The sequence below is a fragment of the Oncorhynchus mykiss genome, chromosome 9 (genome assembly GCF_013265735.2).
Source record: "Oncorhynchus mykiss isolate Arlee chromosome 9, USDA_OmykA_1.1, whole genome shotgun sequence".
NCBI lineage: Eukaryota > Metazoa > Chordata > Actinopteri > Salmoniformes > Salmonidae > Oncorhynchus > Oncorhynchus mykiss.
In genome coordinates, this window is record NC_048573.1 from 14099143 (window position 1) to 14123606 (window position 24464).

Here is a 24464-nt window from a genome sequence, read left to right on the forward strand (position 1 = left end):
TGCTAATAAAATCCATCCACCTGACAGGTGTGGCATATCAAGAAGATGGTTTATCATGAACATTACACAGGTGCACCTTGCGCCGGGGATAATTAAAGGCCACTAAAATGTGCAGTTTCATCACACAACACAATACCACAGTTTTGAGGGAGCGTGTAATTGGCATGCTGACTGCAGGAATGTCCACCAGAGCGGTTGCCAGAGAATGTAATGTTAATTCCATCATCTCTAGCACCAAACCAGTGTCTACATATGTGAAAACAACACATTTATATGATCAGTGGATAAAAAGATGAGAAGAAAGGTCATGAAAAATTTTTCTCTGTGATATCACAGGGTAGGATTAAAAGTTAAAAACAGTGGTTTTCAAAACCGGTCATGAGATTCTAGCCCAATGGAGGGTATTTTCTTGATCCCCACGTCACTGTGAATCTCATAGTGTTTGAACATCAATGCTTTTGAAATGCTTGGACTTTTGAACTAAGAACTGCGACAAAAAAAAGTAGAAATGCACCTTTTTCAAAACTGTTGACACTGGTATTGTGCTGGAGATAATGGAAATGCGGTTGAAAAGTGGAGTTGTCCTTTAAAGAGGACTGCCTTTAAAGAGCAATGAATCCCTTTGAAAACAGCCTATGTGGCATTGATATGAGTCTGAAAAAGTTATTTGAGTTTCATAAAATTGACTACAAAGTGTAAATAGAATAAGTTTGTATATAAAGTCAGTCTGGTCTAAAACAGAGTTTGGAACATCCATGCGTCACAACGGCTAAATGAAGGTTGGGTTTTGATTACTGCAGTGATCACTATCCAATAGTATTGACAGTGTGACAGACCTGCTCAGCAGCTCTGACTGTTTACATAAGACAACACGTCACACATGTTTAACTTTAGAAACACTGCACCAAACACCTTCATTAGATTTCAAATTGCACAACTAAAACATTCTTGAGTTAACTTAGATTCCTTCTGGGGATTTTGAGGAAGTTAAATAGGCCAATACCCAAATGCCGAATCGGTTAGGAAACACACCCCCGACACTGAAATCTCATTTTTCTAATGAGCAACATAAAAACATATGTGACAATCTACATGATCAGAGCCTCTTTAAAGGACCAGTGCAGTCAAACACATGGTTTTCCTGTGTTTTCAATATATATCCAATCTCCACCTGGAACTTTAGCCTGTTTTGGTGGGATGGAGTTTTGGCCTGATGGCATCACCAGGTGGTAAATTAGTTAGAACAATAAGAAATAGAGTTCCAAACCTCTCTGCCAATAACAGCTAGTTTTCAGTTTTCCCCTCCCCACTCAGACCACTCCCAGACAGTCCTACCAAAATATTTGCTTGAGAAATTGCTCTTTGCGAAGCTATTTTTGACCATTTTATTTGAAAGCAATCACAGTAAGGTATAAATTATTACCCAGAAATGATTTGATATTTAGATAAAAAGAGCTGCGTTGGAACTTTAACTACGATAGTTAGAGAGTTAGCTAGTTAGTTCAATTAGGTATTAAATTACAGGTGATCACAAGTCCACAATGTACCACAATGTACTACAATGTACACAATGCACACACCCAAATTTGAAACCAGACATTGATAACACTTGATATATTGACATTGTGCTGCCACTCTGTGGTGTTATGTGGTACTGTAGTTTTGGCGAGAAGGAAGGAGAGGAGAGTGAAAGTGAAAGATAAATTACAATTGCTGCAGAGAACAAACACCCAACTGAGTGGAAAACGTGGTTACAATTCACAAATATTTGTATCATCACTTTCAACAACTAAGGTGAGAAAATGTTTACATTAAAGTAAGAACATTTTAAATTAAGTTTGGAAGATGTTTAAATTATTATGGAATTTGTGAAATCTGGTTTTATATTTACACTTCCATTTAATTTAGCAGATGCTCCTATCCAGAGAGACAGTTATTACCTCCATTTTAAGATGACTTTTGGGGAAACAACCACATATCACAGACAAAGTGAGAACATGTCCCCCCATCAGGGTAACGGATTGTAACTATAACTGTAATCTGTTGCTTTACTAACAAAAATACTGCAATCAGATAACAGATACTTTTGAAATAAATTGATTATTATTATTTTTTCACAAACAGCAAATTTAGAAATAATGTTTGCGAAAAACTAATTTAAACACCTTTCTTTTTTCTCAGTTTTATTCAAAAGAGCAATGAAATGAGTCACAATTTTAAGTGTGTTCCGTCTGAGCGAGTCTGTCTGATGGATCGAGGGAAAATAGCAGGAAAAGGCTTTTGTAGGCTACAGTCCAAGCTTTGTCTTCCAATGGTTATTTGGCCATTTCCAAGTCCCATTCTTGAAGATCAAGGAGAATTAAAGGAATTGGAATAACATGAAATCTGACACACTTTGGTTTTTAATGTAGAGATAAAGCCTTGTTTCATTACTGTCTGTAGTAGAAAGCAATGGTTTAGAAGGAGCCTACATAACCAACCCATAAAGTAAAATACAACATCCACTTATGGCCAGCTTTGTAAACTCTAAAATAGATTTTTTTCCTGCAATACATTCTGTTCAATTGGTAATATACATGTTTGTATTATTCTAATGCATCTTAAAGGGAAAGTAATCTAAAAGTACATTACTTATTTGAGGTAATCCAAAAGTTACATTACTGAAAACCATTTTGGACAGGTAACTAGTAACTGTAAAGGATTAAATTTAGAAAGTAACCCAACCCTGCCTCCAATAAAGTAGTTATCAGCAAAGTCAGTGCTAGTAGGAAAAGACAAATGTCAGTGATATTCTGTTAATTATTTTATTATTCATATTAGTTCCCTTGAAGCTGTCCTCAGACAACCCTCAACCATCATCACCTCTGGATGTTCTACCACCACCAGACCTGCAGTAATTCAGCTGAGTATGTTTAGACAGGAGTTTATCATTGATGCTGTTGTGGGGAAATGAAATAGGGTATATCATTCAATAGTGTGTTTATGTGATACTTTAACTATTTGCAATCGAGTCAGTTTTAGCTATCTTTGTGAACAGTATTTATTTATGCATGTGTGTGTCTGTGATGGGTTAACACATTTGTAGTAGGCTAATGAGATTATTTATTGAAATTACCTTTGACCAGCAGTAAATATGTAACAAACTTCTTCTTCGCATGATGATGAGTAGGAAGGATCAAACCAAAATGCAGCGTTGTAAGTGTCCATGATCATTTATTATATAAGAACACGAGAAAATACAAAATAACAACGTGCAGGAAAGAAATGACAATCGAAACAGATCTGTATGGTGAAAACACAGACACAGAAAACAACTACCCACAAACACCAGGTGGGAACAGGCTACCTAAGTATGGTTCTCAATCAGAGACATCGATTGACAGCTGCCTCTGATTGGGAACCATATCAGGCCAAACACATAGAACTATAACTCACTGAACAAACATAGAATGCCCACCCCAACTCACGCCCTGACCAAACTATAATAGAGACATAAAAAAGGAACTAAGGTCAGGACGTGACAAAATATAGCTGCAGTTGGTGAGTTCAATTTAAACAAACATGGAGTGACGGCGGACTTCTTCTGACGGCGGGCGGAACACTGGAGCCTCACGTGGGCATCGTTCCAAAACTCTTCTGCTCGCTTCCATATTTTGAGAGGTAGTATTCTGTAACGTAGACACAGGGAGTCAGGAAACAAGTGCAGTGTGACTTTAAGGATAACTAATACAAAACAAGAGAAGCTTCTAACAAAGAAACAAACAAACCTGATGCCTGACAGAACAAAGTGCTAGATACAGTGGCTTGCAAAAGTATTCACCCCCTTGGCATTTGTCTTTTTCTATTTAAAATTCAACATTTTGTTTCTGGGGGGGTGGGGTTGTATCATTTGAGTGACACAACATGCCTATCACTACGAAGATGTAAAATATTATAATATGATTTTTCATTGTGAAACAAGAAAGAAGACAAAACAGAAAAGCAGAACTATTCAACCCCCCAAAGTCAATACTTTTTAGAGCCACCTTTTGCAGAAATTACAGCTGCAAGTCTCTTGGGTTATGTCTCTATAACCTTGGCACATCTAGCCCCTGGGATTTTTGACCATTCAAGGCAAAACTGCTCCAGCTCCTTCTAATTGAATGGGTTCCGCTGGTGTACAGCAATCTTTAAGTCATACCACAGATTCTCAACTGGATTGAGGTCTGGGCTTTGACTAGGCCATTCCAAGACATTTAAATGTTTCCCCTTAAACCACTTGAGTTTTGCTTTAGCAGTACGCTTAGGGTCATTGTCCTGCTGGAAGGTGATTCTTTGTCCCAGTCTCAAATCTCTGGAAGACTGAAACAGGTTTCCCTCAAGAATGTCCCTGTATTTAGCATCATCCATCATTCCTTCAATTCTGAATAGTTCCCCAGTCCCTGCTGATGAAAAGCATCCCACAGCATGATGCTGCCACCAACATAAATCACTGTGGGGATGATGTTCCCGGGGTGATGAGAGGTGTTGCGTTTGCGCCAGACATAGCGTTTTCCTTGATGGCCAAAAAGCTACATTTTAGTTTGACCAGCGTACCTTCTTCCATATGTTTGGGGCGTCTCCCACATGCCTTTTTGAGAACACCATATGTGTTTGCACATTTTTTTCTAAGCAGTGGCTTTTTTCTGGCCACTCTTCCGTAAAGCCCAGCTCTGTGGAGTATATGACTTAAGTGGTCCTATGGACAGATACTCTAATCTCCTCTGTGTAGCTTTGCAGCTTATTCAGGGTTCTATTTGATCTCTTTGTTGCCTCTCTGATTAATGCCCTCCTTGCCTGGTCCATGAGTTTGTGGGCAGCCCACCCTTGGCAGGTTTGTTGTAGTATCATATTCTTTCCAGTTTTGAATAATGGATTTAATGGTGCTCCGTGGGATGTTCAAAGTTTCAGATATTTTTTTAGAACTCATCCCTGATCTGTACTTCTCCACAACTTTGTCCTTGACCTGTTTGGAGAGCTCCTTGGTCTTTCTGGTGCCGATTGCTTGGTGGTACCCCTTTCTTAGTGGTGTTGCAGACTCTCTGGTCTTTCAGAACAGGTGTATATATCCTGAGATCATGTGACAGATCATGTGACACTTAGATTGCACACAGGTGAACTTTATTTATCTAATTATGTGACTTCTGAAGGTAATTCATTGCACCAGATCTTATTTAGGGGCTTCATAGCAAAGGGAGTGAATACATATGCATGCACCACTTTTCTGTTTATATATTTTTTTATTTCACTTCACCAATTTGGACAGTTTTGTGAATGTCCATTGCATGAAATCGAAATAAAAATGACAGGATGTAATGCAACAAAATAGAAAAAAAGCCAAGGGGGATGAATAGTTTTACCAGGCACTGTAAATGGTAAGTAATCAAGGTAGTAATGGAGGTCCTGGGCTGGCTTGGATACACGTGGTTTGCTGTTGTGAGGCTGGTTGGATGTACTGCCAAATTCTCTAAAACAACGTTGGAGGCAGCTTATGGTAGAGAAATTAACATTTAATTATCTGGCAACAGCTCTGGTGGACATTCCTGCAGTCAGAATTCCAATTGCATACTCCCTCACAACTTGAGACATCTGTGGCATTGTGTTGTGTGACAAAACTGCACATTTTAGAGTGGCCTTTTGCTATCACCAGCGCAAGGTGCATCTGTGTAATGATCATGCTGTTTAATCAGCTTCTTGATATGCCACACCTGTCAGGTGGATGGATTATCTTGGCAAAGGAGAAATGCTCACCAACAGGGATGTAAAAATGTGCACAACGTTGAAACATGGGACCAACACTTTACATGTTGTGTTTATATTTTTGTTCAGTATAAATACGCAGCACATATAGGCCTACAAATACACTATAAATAGCTACACTTTGATAACACTTAGGTCCACTAACATCATCCTGTCTAATGATTCATCCTTGTGTTCTGTTTCTACAGCCTCTCCCTCTCTAGCACACAACTAAGATCTGCAACGTCTGGTGAACCATCTAAGAGGAAGACAATTAACAAAGTCAGATATGGCAACTGCTGGAAACAGACGTAGCAAGGAAATTGGCCATGATAGTGAGTAGTATTTATTAACTTTGTGAAGCGGTTTCACCCAGAGCAACCTACATAAAAAATTTAACTTACTATAGAATTCTATAGTATTTTGTAGCAAACTGTGGTAAACTATACTACACTCTGTACTATCCTGCTATCATGTAGTGCTTACTATATATATTTTTTGTATACTGTAGAATACTATACTACACATGGTATTCATATGCTAATACAACATTTGCATATGTCCATTCCCCTCCCCATATCCCAAATTGTGCGGCCCGTCAGTTACCTACAGCTTACAGAAAAGAGCAGTGGTTTAGATCCTATCTGATCATACCCCAGTCCTTCCTACATACAGGTTATTGGCAATCTGCTCTTGTAGTATTAGTCCAGTATTTTTCCTCAAGGAGAAAAATACAAACAAGATCAAATATTATTTTTTTTAAATGATAATTCACACAACATAAATCATTATTAGTAAATGCTACAGTATATTACTGTAATGTCTTTTTTTAACTACAGTAAATACTACAGTAATTTCTGCAAAAACAGTACAGTAAATACTACAGTATGTAAGTATTGTAATACTACTACAGTATACTATAGTATTTTTTTCATGTGGGAAGGCTTCATTTTGATCACGGGTTGTCGACAATGCAGATTTTAAAGGCAGTGTTACCAAGTTCAGTGGGTTTGCTTTCACGGGAAAACGATGCAGATATTGGCTCAGTCTGAATTTACCTTTAAATGGCGCATTGTATACAGGAGCAATCCGATTTCAATCTGGCCCCAATTTTCTTCCTGGTATACCATAAAACAGATGATTGTTATGTTTCATGACATGACTACAAATATTCCTGGACCAGAGATACAAATATCGATAATGACATTAATAATCCGCTACCTTTGTACATTGAGATTTAGGTGTAATTAAGTAGTCTATCATTTAAAAAGCGTTGGGACCGTAACTGAAAGATTGCCGAATAGGTGAAAAGTCTGTCGATGTGCCCTTGAGTAAGACACTAAATCCTATTTGCTCTGGATAAGAGTGTGTGCTAAAATGTAAATATATATTTTTAGGGCAGTGAAACTAAAAATGTACATTTGTCACTGTACTCCAGCATTTTGTGATAAAATGTTTTATATGAGGTGACGGTACAGAATGGCACCTATTTATTTGAGGGTATTTTCATACATCTGTTTTACCATAGAGAAATTATACTCTTTATGTATCGTTGGTCCTTTATAACTAGCAAGCAATGACTACATCAAGCGTGTAACTCTAGAAACGTTTTGGATGCATTTGCAGTTTGTTTTGGTTGTGTTTCAGATTATTTTGTGTCTAATAGAAATGAATGGTAAATAATGAATTGTGTTGTTTTGGAGTCACTGTTATTGTAAATAATAATATAATATGTTTCTGAACAATCCTACATTGATGTGGATGCTACCATGATTACGGATAATCCTGAACTAGTCGTGAATAATAACGAGTTAGAAAGTTAGAGGAACAAAGATCACACCTCCCAGACATGTTAACCTCCCCTATTTTTTTGTAATTTTGACAGTTCCTCTGTAACTTTCATTATTCACAACCAAAACAAACTGCAAATGCATCCAACAAGTTTGTAGGGTCACAGGCTTGATGTAGTCATTGCGGGCTAGGAATATGAGACCAAATACAACACTTTTGACTACTTTAATACACTACACTGAGTGTACAAAACATTAAGAACACCTTACTAATATTGAGTTACACCCTTTTGACCTCAGAACAGCCTGAATTTGTCGGGGCCTGGACTCTTCAAGGTGTCAAGTGTTCCACAGGGATGCTGGCCCATGTTGACTCCAATGCTTCCCACAGTTGTGTCAAGTTGGCTAGATGTCCTTTAGGTGATTGACCATTGTTGATTCACACAGGAAACTGTTGAGTGTGAAAACCCAGCAGCATGCAGTTCTTGACACAAACTGATGTGCCTGGCACCTACTAAAATACCCTGTTCAAAGGCACTTAAATAATTTGTCTTGCCCATTCACGCTCTGAATGGCACGCGTATACAATACATGTCTCAATTGTCTCAAGGCTTAAAAATCCTTCTTTAACCTGTCTCCTCCCCTTCATCTATACTGATTGAAGTGGATTTTACAAGTGACATCAATAAGGGATCATAGCATTCACCTGGATTCACCTGGGCAGTCTATGTCATGGAAAGAGCAGGTGTTCTTAGTGTTTGTATACTCAGTTTATAAGTGAATTTGACACCTTCAATGCATTAATTCTAATCGGTAAAACTGAGATGTATGAAGATACCCTCAAATATAAGGTGACATTCTGTACTGTCGACTCATTGAAAACATTTGATCTCAAATAATAAGCCAAATTAACAAACATTTTAGCTTCACTGTCCAAATTAATATGAAGGGGAGTGTATGTGAATGTATAACTGAAACTTGGTTAAATTAAGAATTTTTCAACACTAAATGAGATCAATTAACGAACCGTTAGTTAGTCAAGTAAACAGTAAATGTGGTATTCAATGAGAAACTTTAATTGGTGGTGGGTTGTGGGTTTGTGTTTTACCTCTCGAAACACTGTCTGACAAATATTATTTTTTCCAGTGTCAAATGAACTAGGAAACCTCAAGCATGACATCAAGTCATTCAAGGAACGCTTTGAAGGAAAGAGACCATCTTTACAAGAAAGAGCAAATTACTTTGAACAGAAAGCTGCTGATATTAAGAAAGTGCAGGACGATGCTGCCAAAGGCAGGAATGTTGGGGCTGGAATGGGGGTAGCTGGGGCAGTCACCAGCGTGGTGGGTATAGGTCTAGCTTTACACACTGGGGGTCTCTCCTTGCCCATTGTAGGGGCAATCTTGACTACATTTGGTGGAGCTACTGTTGTTGTGTCGAACGTCGTCAAGATGTTGTTTGAGAACAATGGCCAAGAGAAAATTAAGAACAATGCAGAAGAATTCAATAAAAGTATTCAACCAATTGTTGAATGCCTGGAAAAAATCCAAACAAATATTCAAACATTAGAGGAACTGTCCTCCTCCACATCCACGGTAACTACAGGTCTGAGTACAGCAGCAGAGGTAACCAGACTGCTGAAGAAAGTGGCTGAACTGAGCAAACACATTAGGCTTGGTGCAGTACGATTGGAAGGGGTGTTACTTGACATCGTCCGTCTTCTTAACATGATCGTGGCCATCATCCAGGTCCGTAGGGACGAGGCTCTTGAAAAGGAGTTCTTTGATAAGATCATAGAATCAGCTGAACTGTGTCGGAAGACTATGATTGACTTTGAAACGTTGACAGAAGAATTCAACAAGGTGTCAGATTTCTTACAACATTTCTGAAAACAGTCAGGTGGTACACTGTGCCCTGATAGATCTGAGACTGAAGAAAACGGCTCTGTTTTATCAATGCTGTGATGCATAACAAGTCTGGATAAGCTGTACAGATGGTCAAACCTCTACTTTAACTTGGACAAGTCCTCCATAGTGTACATCATTTGTCAATTCAATGTCATGTATTTTTTATTTTGGGGGAGATGACTTCCATGTCTTTTCTCTTTGACATTGTTGTTAAATTAATTGCAGTGTATGTTTTTTTGTTGTTGCAACTATTGACAAATCTAAAATAAATATTGTTCTACAAATACTTGGTTTCAGTTTTAATTGTTTTGTTAAAAACAACTTCAATAGAAATATGTGTAACATTGTTTTGTTATGATAAAGTTTAGGATGTTGGGTTTAGTTAAAAAAAATTCTGGAGATGCATTATTTTCTTAACTGTCAACTGTTGATCACAAGTCAAGAATGCAATACAGCGCCCACACCAAAATACCTGTAATGAGAGAGAGGTGGAGAGGGAGGGAGGGGAATGAGAGGGAGAGGGAGGGAGGGAGGGAGGGAGGGAGGGAGGGAGATAGTGGGAGGGAATAAGAGGTAAAGAGATGGAGAGGAAGGGCGAGAGAGAGAGAGGGAGGGAGAGAGAACGGTAGGGAAAGGGAGGGATAGAGAGAGGGAGGAACAGAGGGAGAGAGGGAGGAAGGGATAGAGGGAGGAAGGGAGAGAGGGAAATAGAGATGGAGAGAAAGAGGTAGGGAGGAGAGAGGGAGGGAGAGGAATGAGAGTGAGATAGGAAGGGAGAGGTAGAGAGAGGGAGGGAGTGAGGTAGAGAGAGGGAGTGAGGTAGAGAGAGGGAGTGAGGTAGAGAGAGGGAGGGAGGGAGAGGGAGGGAGGGAAAGAGAGACAGAGAGGGAGGGAGGGAAAGAGAGACAGAGGGAGGGATAGAGAGAGGGAGGGACAGAGGGAGATGGAGGGAGGGAGAGAGAGGGAAACAGAGATGGAGAGTGGTAGGGAGAGAGAGAGAGAGAGAGGGGGAAGGAGGGAGTGAGAGAGAGAGAGAGAGAGAAAGGGAGCGGGAGGGACGGACAAAGGAAGATAGGGAGGGAGTGAGAGGTAAAGAGATGGAGAGGAAGGGAGAGAGAGAGAGAGAGGAAGAGGGAGAGAAATAGAAGGAGGGAGAGGGAGGGAGAGAGAGCGGTAGGGAAAGGGAGGGATAGAGAGAGGGAGGAACAGAGGGAGAGAGGGAGGAAGGGATAGAGGGAGGAAGGGAGAGAGAGGGAAATAGAGAGGTAGGGAGGAGAGAGGTAGGGAGAGGAATGAGAGGGAGGGATAGAGAGAGGGAGGGACAGCGGGAGATGGAGGGAGGGAGAGAGAGAGAGAGAGGGAAGGAGGGAGTGAGAGAGAGAGAGAGAGAGAGAGAGAGAGAAAGGGAGAGGGAGGGAGGGACAAAGGGAGAGATGGAGAAAGGTAGAGAGAGAGAGAGAGAGAGAGGGAAGGAGGGAGTGAGAGAGATAGAGAGAGAGAGAAAGGGAGAGGGAGGGAGGGACAAAGGGAGAGATAGAGAGAGAGAGAGAGAGAGAGAGAGAGAGAGGGAAGGAGGGAGTGAGAGAGAGAGATAGATAGAGAGAGAAAGGGAGAGGGAGGGAGGGAGGGAGGTACAAAGGGAGATAGGGAGAGAGGTATGGAGTGAGAGGTAAAGAGATGGAGAGAAAGGAGAGGGAGGGAGAGAGAGAGCAGTAGGGGAAGGGAGGGATAGAGAGAGGGAGGAACAGAGGGAGAGAGGGAGGAAGGGATAGAGGGAGGAAGAGAGAGAGAGGGAAGGAGGGAGTGAGAGAGAGAGATAGATAGAGAGAGAAAGGGAGAGGGAGGGAGGGAGGGAGGTACAAAGGGAGATAGGGAGAGAGGTATGGAGTGAGAGGTAAAGAGATGGAGAGAAAGGAGAGGGAGGGAGAGAGAGAGCAGTAGGGGAAGGGAGGGATAGAGAGAGGGAGGAACAGAGGGAGAGAGGGAGGAAGGGATAGAGGGAGGAAGGGAGAGAGAGGGAAAGAGAGATGGAGAGAGAGAGGTAGGGGGAGGGGGAGAGAGAGACAGAGGGAGGGATGGATGGAAGGAGGGAGGGAGCGACAAAGGGAGATAGAAAGGGGGGAGAGAGAGAAGGGGGGAGAGAGACAGAGGGAGAAAGAGGGATGGAGGGAGGGAGAGAGAGAGAGACACACGCGGGTACACTTAACACCAGACAGGGAAAACATTTGATTTATTGATATAGCTCCACTCTGTGGTGTTATGTTGTACTGCAGTTTTGGGGAGAAGGAAGGAGAGGAGAGTGAAAGTGAAAGATAAAGTACAATTGCGCAGAAAACAAACACCAACTGAGTGGAAAACGTGGTTACAATTTCAAAATCCATTTATCATCACTTTTCAACAACTAAGGTGAGAAAATGTTTACATTAAAGTAAGAACATTTTTAATTAAGTTTAGAAAATTATCATGGAATTTGTGAAATCTGTGGAATTTGGAATTTGTGAAATTTAGCAGATGCTCCTATCCAGAGAGACAGTTATTACCTCCATTTTAAGATGACTTTTGGTGAAACAACCACATATCACAGACAAAGTAAGAACATGTCCCCCCATCAGGGTAACGGATTGTAACTGTAACTATAATCCGTTGCTTTACTAACAAAAATACTGCAATCAGATAACAGATACTTAAAAATATATATATATAATTGTAATTTTTTCGCAAACATCAGTTTTAGAAATTATGTTTGCGAAAAAATGATTTATCACCTTTCTTTTTTCTCAGTGTTATTCAAAATAGCAATGAAAAGAGTCACAATTTTAAGTTTGTTCCATCTGAGCACAAGTCGGACATCATTACTATATGATGACAAACCAAATGTGTTTGATGGATCGAGGGAAAAGGGCAGGAAAAGGCTTTTGTCGGCTACAGTACAAGCTTTGTCTTCCAATGGTTATTTGGCCATTTCCAAGTCCCATTCTTGAAGATCAAGGAGAATTAAATGAATTGCAATGAATGGAAATCTGACACACTTTGGTTTTTAATGTAGAGATATAGCCTCATTTTATTACTGTCTGTAGTAGAAAGCAATGGTTTAGAAGGAGCCTACATAACCAACCCATAAAGTAAAATACAACATCCACTTATGGCCAGCTTTGTAAACTCTAAAATAGATTTAGATTTAATTTAAATAGATTTTTTCCTGCAAAACATTTCATTAAATTGGAAATATACATTTTTGTATTATTTTAATGCATCTTAAAGGGAAAGTAATCTAAAAGTACATTACTGAGTTTGGGTAATCCAAAAGTTACGTTACTGATTACAATTTTGGACAGGTAACTAGTAACTGTAAAGGATTACATTTAGAAAGTAACCCAACCCTGCCTCCAATAAAGTAGTTATCAGCAAAGTCAGTGCTAGTAGGAAAAGACCAATGTCAGTTTTATTCTGTTAATTATTTTATTATTCATCTTAGGTCCCTTGAAGCTGTCCTCAGACAACCCTCAACCATCATCACCTCTGGATGTTCTACTACCAACAGACCTGCAGTATTTCAACTGGGTATGTTTAGACAGGAGTTTATCATTAGTGCTGTTGTTAGGAAATGACTTAGGGTATATCATTCAATAGTGTGTTTGTGTGAGACCTTTACTCTTTGCAATGGAGTCAGTTTTATCTATCTTTGTGAACAGTGTGTGTGTGTGTGTGTGTGTGTGTGTGTGTGTGTGTGTGTGTGTGTATTGATGGGGTAAGACATTTGTACTAGGTTAATGAGATATATATTATTTATTGAAATGACCTTTGAACACAGTAAATATAGCAGATTGTAACTTTAATATGACACCCCACTTACAGTTCCCCGTATTTGGTTTACTGTACCTCCCTAAAGTTGAGGTTTGCAGAAATTGGTGAAGAAATCACCATGGAATAAAAAATGAATGCTTGAAGATCGAATACAGTCTACCTGGAATGTTAGCCATTTTTGGTGGAATGGAGTTTTGGCCTGCTTGGTGATGTTACCAGGCAGTAAATTAGTTAGACCAATAAGAAAGCGAGTTCCAAACCTTTCTGCCAATAACAGCTAGTTTTCAGTTTTCCCCTCCCCACTCAGACCACTCCCAGACAGTCCTACCAAAATACTTGCTTGAGAAATTGCTCTTTGCTAAGAAGCCATTTTTGTATATTCTTGACCATTTTAATTTAAAACAATCACATTATGGTACTTCATTTTTACCCAGAAATGATGATATCGCCCCATTGGGCCCCATTGGGTTAAAAAGGCACTTTGACCAAGCTGTTGCTGATTGAGTGAACACACTACTCCAATTTCTCAATGCTGTGGTGCCTAAAAAGAATGCTTATGATATACAGGTGATCACAAGTCCACAATGTACTATGGTTTGTTGAAATAGCACCACAGGGTCCACACCAAAATACCTGTAATGAGAGAGAGAGAGAGAGAGAGAGAGAGAGAGAAAGAGAGAGAGAGAGTTTTGCAGTTTTGGAGAGGAGAGTGAAAGTGAAAGATAAATTACAATTGCGCAGAAAACAAACACCAACTGAGTGGAAAACGTGGTTACAATTTCAAAATCCATTTATCATCACTTTTCAACAACTAAGGTGAGAAAATGTTTACATTAAAGTAAGAACATTTTTAATTCAGTTTAGAAAATGTTTACATTTTTATGGAATTTGTGAAATCTGGTTTTACATTTACACTTCCATTTAATTTAGCAGATGCTCCTATCCAGAGAGACAGTTATTACCTCCATTTTAAGATTACTTTTGGTGAAACAACCACATATCACAGACAAAGTAAGAACATGTCCACCCATCAGGGTAACGGATTGTAACTATAACTGTAATCTGTTGCATCACTAGCCAAAATACTGCAATCAGATAACAGATACTTTTGATAAAAATTGATTATAATTTTTTTTTAAAACAGCAAATTTAGAAATTATGTTTGCGAAAAACTAATTTAACACCTTTCTTTTTTCTCAGTGTTATTCAAGATAGCAATGAAAAGAGTCACATTTTTAAATTTGTTCCGTCTGAGCGAGTCTGAGTGCAAGTCAAACATCAATACTATATGATGACAAACTAAATGTGTTTGATGGATCGAGGGAAAAGGGCAGGAAAAGGCTTTTGTCGGCTACAGTACAAGCTTTGTCTTCCAATGGTTATTTGGCCATTTCCAAGTCCCATTCTTGAAGATCAAGGAGAATTAAAGGAATTGGAATAACATGAAATCTGACAGACTTTGGTTTTTAATGTAGAGATATAGCCTCATTTTATTACTGTCTGTAGTAGAAAGCAATGGTTTAGAAGGAGCCTGCATAACCAACCCATAAAGTAAAATACAACATCCACTTATGGCCAGCTTTGTAAACTCTAAAATAGATTTTTCCTGCAAAACATTTCATTAAATTGGAAATATACATTTTTGTATTATTTTAATGCATCTTAAAGGGAAAGTAATCTAAAAGTACATTACTTATTTGGGGTAATCCAAAAGTTACGTTACTGATTACAATTTTGGAAAGGTAACTAGTAACTGTAAAGGATTACATTTAGAAAGTAACCCAACCCTGCCTCCAATAAAGTAGCTATCAGCAAAGTCAGTGCTAGTAGGAAAAGACAAATGTCAGTGTTATTCTGTTAATTATTTTATTATTCATCTTAGGTCCCTTGAAGCTGTCCTCAGACAACCCTCAACCATCATCACCTCTGGATGTTCTACCACCACCAGACCTGCAGTAATTCAGCTGAGTGTTTTTACAGGAGTTCATCATTGGTGCTGTTGTGGGGAAATGACATAGGGTATATCATTCAATAGTGTGTTTATGTGATACTTTTACTGTTTGCAATGGAGTCAGTTTTAGCTATCTTATGCATATGTCTGCGTCTGTGTGATGGGTTAACACATTTGTAGTAGGCTACTGAGATTATTTATTGAAATTACCTTTGAACAGCAGTAAATATAGCAGATTGTAACTTTAACATAACACCTGTAATGGAGACGAAGGGAGTCAGGAAGCAGGTGCAGGTGGTGAGTTTAACATTAACAAACATGGAGCGACACAAAACAAGAATAGTGTCTGACATGAAAACAGAACCAATACAGCCTGGTTTAGAAAAGTTACAGAGTACTAGATATAGGAATAGTAATCAGGGTAGGGATTAAGTCCAGGTGTGTCTAATGATAGGGCGCAGGTGTTCTTTATGATGGGCTGCCAGGACCGGCGACGACGAGCAGGAATAGACGTGACAGTACACCGATTAGAGGGATGCCCCGAGGGCGAGGAGCAGTTCGGTCAGCAAAGGTAGAAATCTTAGATGTATCTCGAATGTTGTCCATCGGTACCCAACACCGCTCTTCTGGACTGTGCCCCTCCCGGTCCACCAGGTACTGGAGCCAACCCCAACGATATCGGGAGTCCAGGAGGGATCTGACGGCATAGGCAGGGCTTCCCTCGATGTCCAGGGGAGATGGAGGGCTGTCGTGGTGGACGGCCTCAGTCAGGGGACCATGAACCACCGGCCTGAGGAGGGATCCGATAGTTAGCGGGGAGCTGTAATCTAAATGTCACCTCATTGACCCTCCAGAAGACCTTGAACGGTCCCACAAACCGGGGACTCAGGTTCTTACAGGGCAGGCAGAGTGGAAGGTTCCTAGTGGAGAGCCAGACACGATCACCAAGATGGAACACGGGAGCCTCACTGCGGTGGCAATCTGCCTGCTTCTTCAGACGGCGGGCGGAACACTGGAGCCTCACTGCGGTGGCAATCTGCCTGCTTCTTCTGACGGCGGACGGAACAGTGGAGCCTCACTGTGATGGCAATCTGCCTGCTTCTTCTGACGGCGGTCGGAACACTGGAGCCTCACTGCGGTGGCAATCTGCCTGCTTCTTCTGACGGCGGTCGGAACACTGGAGCCTCACTGCGGTGGCAATCTGCCTGCTTCTTCTGACGGCGGACGGAACAGTGGAGCCTCACTGTGATGGCAATCTGCCTGCTTCTTCTGACGGCGGTCGGAACACTGGAGCCTCACTGCGGTGGCAATCTGCCTGCTTCTTCTGACGGCGGACGGAACACTGGAGCCTCACTGTGATGGCAATCTGCCTGCTTCTTCTGACGGCGGACGGAACACTGGAGCCTCACTGTGATGGCAATCTGCCTGCTTCTTCTGACGGCGGGCGGAACAGTGGAGCCTCACTGTGATGGCAATCTGCCTGCTTCTTCTGACGGCGGGCGGAACAGTGGAGCCTCACTGTGATGGCAATCTGCCTGCTTCTTCTGACGGCGGACGGAACAGTGGAGCCTCACTGTGATGGCAATCTGCCTGCTTCTTCTGACGGCGGGCGGAACAGTGGAGCCTCACTGTGATGGCAATCTGCCTGCTTCTTCTGACGGCGGATGGAACACTGGAGCCTCACTGTGATGGCAATCTGCCTGCTTCTTCTGACGGCGGACGGAACACTGGAGCCTCACTGTGATGGCAATCTGCCTGCTTCTTCTGACGGCGGGCGGAACAGTGGAGCCTCACTGTGATGGCAATCTGCCTGCTTCTTCTGACGGCGGGCGGAACAGTGGAGCCTCACTGTGATGGCAATCTGCCTGCTTCTTCTGACGGCGGACGGAACAGTGGAGCCTCACTGTGATGGCAATCTGCCTGCTTCTTCTGACGGCGGGCGGAACAGTGGAGCCTCACTGCGGTGGCAATCTGCCTGCTTCTTCTGACGGCGGGCGGAACAGTGGAGCCTCACTGTGATGGCAATCTGCCTGCTTCTTCTGACGGCGGGCGGAACAGTGGAGCCTCACTGCGGTGGCAATCTGCCTGCTTCTTCTGACGGCGGACGGAAAACTGGAGCCTCACTGTGATGGCAATCTGCCTGCTTCTTCTGACGGCGGGCGGAACAGTGGAGCCTCACTGTGATGGCAATCTGCCTGCTTCTTCTGACGGCGGACGGAACACTGGAGCCTCACTGTGATGGCAATCTGCCTGCTTCTTCTGACGGCGGGCGGAACAGTGGAGCCTCACTGTGATGGCAATCTGCCTGCTTCTTCTGACGGCGGGCGGAACAGTGGAGCCTCACTGTGATGGCAATCTGCCTGCTTCTTCTGACGGCGGACGGAACAGTGGAGCCTCACTGTGATGGCAATCTGCCTGCTTCTTCTGACGGCGGGCGGAACAGTGGAGCCTCACTGTGATGGCAATCTGCCTGCTTCTTCTGACGGCGGATGGAACACTGGAGCCTCACTGTGATGGCAATCTGCCTGCTTCTTCTGACGGCGGACGGAACACTGGAGCCTCACTGTGATGGCAATCTGCCTGCTTCTTCTGACGGCGGGCGGAACAGTGGAGCCTCACTGTGATGGCAATCTGCCTGCTTCTTCTGACGGCGGGCGGAACAGTGGAGCCTCACTGTGATGGCAATCTGCCTGCTTCTTCTGACGGCGGACGGAACAGTGGAGCCTCACTGTGATGGCAATCTGCCTGCTTCTTCTGACGGCGGGCGGAACAGTGGAGCCTCACTGCGGTGGCAATCTGCCTGCTTCTTCTGACGGCGGGCGGAACAGTGGAGCCTCACTGTGATGGCAATCTGCCTGCTTCTTCTGACGGCGGGCGGAACAGTGGAGCCTCACTGCGGTGGCAATCTGCCTGCTTCTTCTGACGGCGGACGGAACACTGGAGCCTCACTGTGATGGCAATCTGCCTGCTTCTTCTGACGGCGGGCGGAACAGTGGAGCCTCACTGCGGTGGCAATCTGCCTGCTTCTTCTGACGGCGGACGGAACAGTGGAGCCTCACTGCGATAGCAATCTGCCTGCTTCTTCTGACGGAGGACAGAACACTGGAGCCTCACTGTGATGGCAATCTGCCTGCTTCTTCTGACGGCGGACGGAACAGTGGAGCCTCACTGCGGTGGCAATCTGCCTGCTTCTTCTGACGGCGGACGGAACACTGGAGCCTCACTGTGATGGCAATCTGCCTGCTTCTTCTGACGGCGGACGGAACAGTGGAGCCTCACTGCGATAGCAATCTGCCTGCTTCTTCTGACGGAGGACAGAACACTGGAGCCTCACTGCAGTGGCAATCTGCCTGCTTCTTCTGACGGCGGTCGGAACAGTGGAGCCTCACTCTGATGGCAATCTGCCTGCTTCTTCTGACGGCGGACAGAACAGTGGAGCCTCACTGTGATGGCAATCTGCCTGCTTCTTCTGACGGCGGACGGAACAGTGGAGCCTCACTGTGATGGCAATCTGCCTGCTTCTTCTGACGGCGGACGGAACAGTGGAGCCTCACTGTGATGGCAATCTGCCTGCTTCTTCTGACGGCGGACGGAACAGTGGAGCCTCACTGTGATGGCAATCTGCCTGCTTCTTCTGACGGCGGATGGAACACTGGAGCCTCACTGCGGTGGCAATCTGCCTGCTTCTTCTGACGGCGGGCGGAACAGTGGAGCCTCACTGTGATGGCAATCTGACTGCTTCTTCTGACGGCGGGCGGAACAGTGGAGCCTCACTGTGATGGCAATCTGCCTGCTTCTTCTGACGGCGGACGGAACAGTGGAGCCTCACTGTGATGGCAATCTGCCTGCTTCTTCTGACGGCTGACGGAACACTGGAGCCTCACTGCGGTGGCAATCTGCCTGCTTCTTCTGACGGCGGACGTAACACTGGAGCCTCACGTGGGCATCGTTCCAGAACTCTTCTGCTCGCTTCAATATTTTGAGAGGTAGTATTCTGTAACGTAGACACAGGGAGTTAGGAAACAAGTGCAGTGTGACTTTAAGGATAACTAATACAAAACAAGAGAAGCTTCTAACAAAGAAACAAACAATACTACCTGATGCCTGACAGAACAACGTGCTAGATACAGTGGCTTGCAAAAGTATTCACCCCCTTGGCATTTTTACTATTTTGTTGCCTTACAACCTGGAATTAAAATAGAATTTGGGGGTGGGGGTTGTATCATTTGAGTTACACAACATGCCTACCACTTTGAAGATGAAAAATATTTTTAATTGTGAAACAAACAAGAAATGAGACAAAAAAACAGAACTTGAGCATGCATAACTATTCACCCCAGCAATGTCAAGACTTTGTAGAGCCACCTTTTGCAGCAAATACAGCTGCAAGTCTCTTGGGGTATGTCTGTTTATGCTTGGCACATCTAGCCACTGGGATTGTTGCCCATTCAAGACAAAACTGCTCCAGCCCTTTCTAGTTGGATGGGTTCCGCTGATGTACAGCAATCTTTAAGTCATACCACAGATTCTCAATTGGATTGAGGTCTGGGCTTTGACCAGGCCATTCCAAGACATTTAAATGTTTCCCCTTAAACCACTTGAGTGTTGCTTTAGCAGTGTGCTTAGGGTCATTGTCCTGCTGAAAGGTGAACCTCCATCCCAGTCTCAAATCTTTGGAAGACTGAAACAGGTTCCCCTCAAGAATTTCCCTGTATTTAGCACCATCCATCATTCCTTCAATTCTGACTAGTTTCCCAGTCCCTGCAAATGAAAAACATCCCCACAGCATGATGCTGCCAGCACCATGCTTCACTGTGATGAGAGGTGTTGGGTTTCCGCCAGATATAGCGTTTTCCTTGATGGCCAAAAAGATAAATGTTATTCTGACCAGAGTACCTTCTTCAATATGTTTGGGGAGTCTCCCACATGCCTTTTTGTGAACACCATATGTGTTTGCTTATGTTTTTCTAAAGCAATGGCTTTTTTTCTGGCCACTCTTCCGTAAAGCCCAGCTCTGTGGAGTGTACAGCTTAAAGTCGTCCTGTGGACAGATACTCCAATCTCCGCTGTGGAGCTTTGCAGCTCCTTCAGGGTTATCTTTGGTCTCTTTGTTGCCTCTCTGATTAATGCCCTCCTTGCCTGGTCCGTGAGTTTGTGGGCGGCCCACTCTTGGCAGGTTTGTTGTGGTGCCACATTCTTTCAATTTTTGAGGCGAAATGCTCACCAACAGGGATGTAAACAAATTTGTGCACAAAATTTGAGAGAAATTCGCTTTGCATGAAACATTTCTGGGATCTTTTATTTCAGCCCATGAAACATGGGACCAGCACTTTACAGGTTGAGTTTATATTTTATTCAGTATAAATACGCAGCACATATTCAGACCCCTTGACTTTTTCCACATTTTGTTAGATTACAGCCTTATTCTAAAATTGATTGAATAGTTTTTTTGCCCTCATCAAACTACACACAATACCCAAAAATGACAAAGCAAAAGCAGGTTTTTAGTTCAATTGAACTAAAAATGTATTACAAATAAAAAAACATATCATATTTACATAAGTATTCAGACCCTTCACTCAGTACTCTGATGTCCTGAGTGCTCTGGAGCAGGTTTTTATCAAGGACCTCTCTTTACTTTGCTCCATCTTGACCAGTCTCCCAGTCCCTGACGCTGAACCCCCTTCTCCGTAGGGATGGTGCCAGGTTTTCTTCAGACTTAATGCTTGGCATTCAGGCCAAAAAGTTTAATCTTGGTTTCATCAGACCAGAGAATATTGTTTCTCATGGTCTGAGAGTCTTTAGGTGCCTTTTGACAAACTCCAAGTGGGCTGTCATGTGCCTTTTACTGAAGAGTGGCTTCTATCTGACCACTCTACAATAAAGGCCTGATTGGTGGAGTACTGCAGAGATGGTTGTCCTTCTGCTCGGAAATGCACTGTGAACTGTGGGACCTTATATAAACAGGTGTGTGCCTTTCCAAATCATGTCCAATCAATTACATTTTCCACAGGTGGACTCCAATCAAGTTGTAGAACCATCTTAAGGATTATCAATGGAAACAGGATGCACCTGAGCTCAATTTCGAGTCTCATAGCAAAGGGTCTGAATACTTATGTAAATAAGGTGTTTGTTTTGTTTTAAATACATTTGCAACTATTTTTTTTAAACAGTTTCTGCTTTATGCATTATGGGGTATTGTGTGTAGATGGATGAGGGGAAAAACAATGTAATACATTACAGCCTTATTCTAAAATGTAACAAAATGTGGGAAAAGTCAAGGGGTCTATATACTTTCCGAAGGAACTGTAGGCCTTCAAATACACTATAAATAGCTACACTTTGATAACACTTAGGTCCACTAACATCATCCTGTCTAATGATTCATCCTTGTGTTCTGTTTCTACAGCCTCTCCCTTTCCAGCACACAAATAAGATCTGCAGCTTCTAGTGAACCGTCTAAGAGGAAGACAATTAACAAAGTCAGATATGGCAACTGCTGGAAACAGACGTAGCAAGGAAATTGGCCATGATAGTAAGTAATGTTTATTAACTTTATGAAGCTTTCAACCCACATGAAAAATAATACAGTTTCTGTAGAATACTTTAGTACTTACTATATATAGAATTCTATAGTATTCTGCTGTAAACTGTAGTATACTATACTACACTCTGTACTATCCCACTATCATGTAGCGCTTACTATTAAAAAAAAATGTATACTGTAGAATACTGTACTACACACGGTATTCAAATGCTAATACCACATTTGCATATGTCCATTCCCCTCCCCCATATCCCAATTTGTGTGGCCCGTCAGTTACCTACAGGTTACAGAAAAGAGCAGTGGTGTAGATCCTATCTGATCATACCCCAGTCCTTCCTACATACAGGTTATAGAAAAGAGCAGTGGTGTAGATCCTATCTGATAGTCCCAGTCCTGCCTACATACAGGTCATTGACAATCTGCTGACATTCCATTTCTCAAATGTCTCAAGGCTTGAAAATCCTTCTTTAACTGATCTCCACCCCTTCATCTACACTGACAGAAGTGTATTTAACAAGTGGCATCAATAGGGGATCATAGCTTTCACCTGGTCAGTCTGTGTCATGGAAAGCAGGTGTTGAAAATCAATCAATCAAAATGTATTTTTAGTAAAGCCCTTCGTATATCAGCTGATATCTCAAAGTGCGGAACAGAAACCCAGCCTAAAACCCCAAACAGCAAGCAATGCAGGTGTAGAAGCACGGTGGCTAGGAAAAACTCCCTAGAAAGGCCAAAACCTAGGAAGAAACCTAGAGAGGAACCAGGCTATGAGGGGTGGCCAGTCCTCTTCTGGCTGTGCCGGGTGGAGATTATAACAGAACATGGCCAAGATGTTCAAATGTTCATAGATGACTAGCATGGTCAAATAATAATAATCTGGAGCAGCAGCATGGCCAGAAAGTACTCATCAGCAATGTCGTAGATAGATAGGTAGAGAGATATGGAGATAGAGAGAGAAAAATATACTTAAATTCACTCAGGACACTGGATAAGACAGGAGAAATACTCCAGATATAACAAACTGACCCTAGCCCCCCAACACATAAACTACTGCAGCATAAATACTGGAGGCTGAGACAGGAGGGGTCAGGAGACACTGTGGCCCCATCCGATGACACCCCCGGACAGGGCCAAACAGACAGGATATAACCCCACCCACTTTGCCAAAGCACAGCCCCCACACCACTAGAGGAATATCCCTAACCAATGTTTTGTACACTCTGTGTATGAGTGAATTTGACCAAATACTTATGACACCTTCAAAAGGGGGACTAGATAAATAAAGTGCATTCATTTCTAATCGGTAAAAAAATATGTGGTGACATTCTATGCTGATCTCAAATATAGTACCAAATTAACAAACATTTTAGCTTCACTGTCCAAATAAATATGAAGGGGAGTGTATGTGAACGCATAACTGAAACTTGGTTAAATTAAGATGTTTTTCGACACTAGATCACTTAACTAACAGTTAATTAGTTAAGTGACCGGTGAATGAGATATTAAATGAGAAACGTTAATATGTGGGTGGGTTATGGGTTTGTGTTTTTCCTCTGGATAACATTGTCTGACAATTATATATATTTCTTCCAGTGTCAAATGAACTAGGAAACCTCAAGCATGACATCAAGTCATTCAAGAAACTCTTTGAAGGAAAGAGAACAAATTTACAAGCAAGAGCAAATTACTTTAAACAGAAAGCTGCTATTATTAAGAGGATACAGGACAATGCTGCCACAGGCAGGAATGTTGGGGCTGGATTTGGTGTAGCTGGGGTAGCGGGAATAGTTCTAACTATATTTACTGGGGGCACCCCCCTGCTCGTTGCAGGGGCAGTCATGGGTGCAGTTAGTGGAGCTGCTATCACTGCTTCTAACATCGTCAAAATGTTGTTAGAGAACAATGGCCAAGAGAAAATTAAGAATGGTGCAGAAGAATTCAATAAAAGTATTCAACCAATTGTTGAATGCCTGGAAAAAATCCAAACAAATGTTCAAACATTAGAGGAACTGTCCTCCTCCACATCCACGGTAACTACAGGTCTGAGTACAGCAGCAGAGGTAACCAGACTGCTGAAGAAAGTGGCTGAACTCATCATCCAGGTCCGTAGGGACGAGGCTCTTGAAAAGGAGTTATTTGATAAGATCATAAAATCAGCTGAACTGTGTATTTTTTATTTTGGGGGAGATGACTTCCATGTCTTTTCTCTTTGACATTGTTGTTAAATGAATTTCAGTGTATGTTTTTTTTGTTGTTGCAACTATTGACAAATCTAAAATAAATATTGTTCTACAAATACTTGGTTTCAGTTGTAATTGTTTTGTTAAAAACAACTTCAATAGAAATATGTGTAACATTGTTTTGTTATGATAAAGTTTAGGATGTTGGGTTTAGTTTTATTTTTTTCTGGAGGCATTATTTTCTTAACTGTCAACTGTTGATCACAAGTCAAGAATGCAATACAGCGCCCACACCAAAATACCTGTAATGAGAGAGAGGTGGAGAGGGAGGGAGGGGAATGAGAGGGAGAGGGATGGAGGGAGGGAGGGACAAAAGGAGATAGTGGGAGGGAATAAGAGGTAAAGAGATGGAGAGGAAGGGCGAGAGAGAGAGAGGGGGAGGGAGAGAGAACGGTAGGGAAAGGGAGGGATAGAGCGAGGGAGGAACAGAGGGAGAGAGGGAGGAAGGGATAGAGGGAGGAAGGGAGA

At 42.4% G+C, this 24464-nt stretch overlaps 1 protein-coding gene and 1 non-coding gene across 8 annotated transcripts in view; both read left to right on the forward strand.

The window, feature by feature from the left end:
- The first annotated feature begins 1686 nt into the window (after positions 1-1686).
- LOC118966143 lies at positions 1687-9738 on the forward strand. Of its 4 annotated transcripts, none has more exons than XR_005053420.1 (5): positions 1706-1794; positions 1909-1989; positions 2821-2906; positions 5967-6092; positions 8694-9738. XR_005053420.1 is itself a non-coding variant. In XM_036989215.1 (3 exons), the coding sequence occupies exons 2-3, from the start codon at positions 6047-6049 to the stop codon at positions 9434-9436; spliced, it is 789 nt and encodes a 262-aa protein (XP_036845110.1). In that variant the 5' UTR covers positions 1708-1794; positions 5967-6046; the 3' UTR covers positions 9437-9738. The 4 variants fall into 4 exon arrangements, 1 of the variants encoding a protein (XP_036845110.1); XR_005053421.1 differs by having other exon boundaries at positions 1714-1794; positions 1912-1989; XR_005053419.1 differs by lacking the exon at positions 1909-1989 and having other exon boundaries at positions 1687-1794.
- Positions 9739-11748: 2010 nt separating this feature from the next.
- LOC110531546 overlaps positions 11749-24464 on the forward strand; it is a 29409-nt gene continuing 16693 nt past the window's right edge. The window contains exons 1-5 of one of the 4 annotated variants that reach the window (XR_005053428.1): positions 11749-11860; positions 12930-13015; positions 15141-15277; positions 21619-21744; positions 23350-24230. This is a non-coding gene — a transcript (uncharacterized LOC110531546). Of the gene's footprint in view, positions 11861-11962; positions 12044-12929; positions 13016-13981; positions 14075-15140; positions 15278-21618; positions 21745-23349; positions 24231-24464 lie in introns of those variants that run through there. The other 3 variants (XR_005053426.1, XR_005053423.1, XR_005053424.1) reach the window with 3 other exon arrangements.

Coding starts and splice junctions, on each gene's coding strand:
- LOC118966143 (XM_036989215.1), top strand. CDS start 6,047: ATGGCAACTGCTGGAAACAGACGTAGCAAGGAAATTGGCCATGATA. Junction 6,093..8,693: donor CAAGGAAATTGGCCATGATA/GTGAGTAGTATT, acceptor TATTTTTTCCAG/TGTCAAATGAACTAGGAAAC.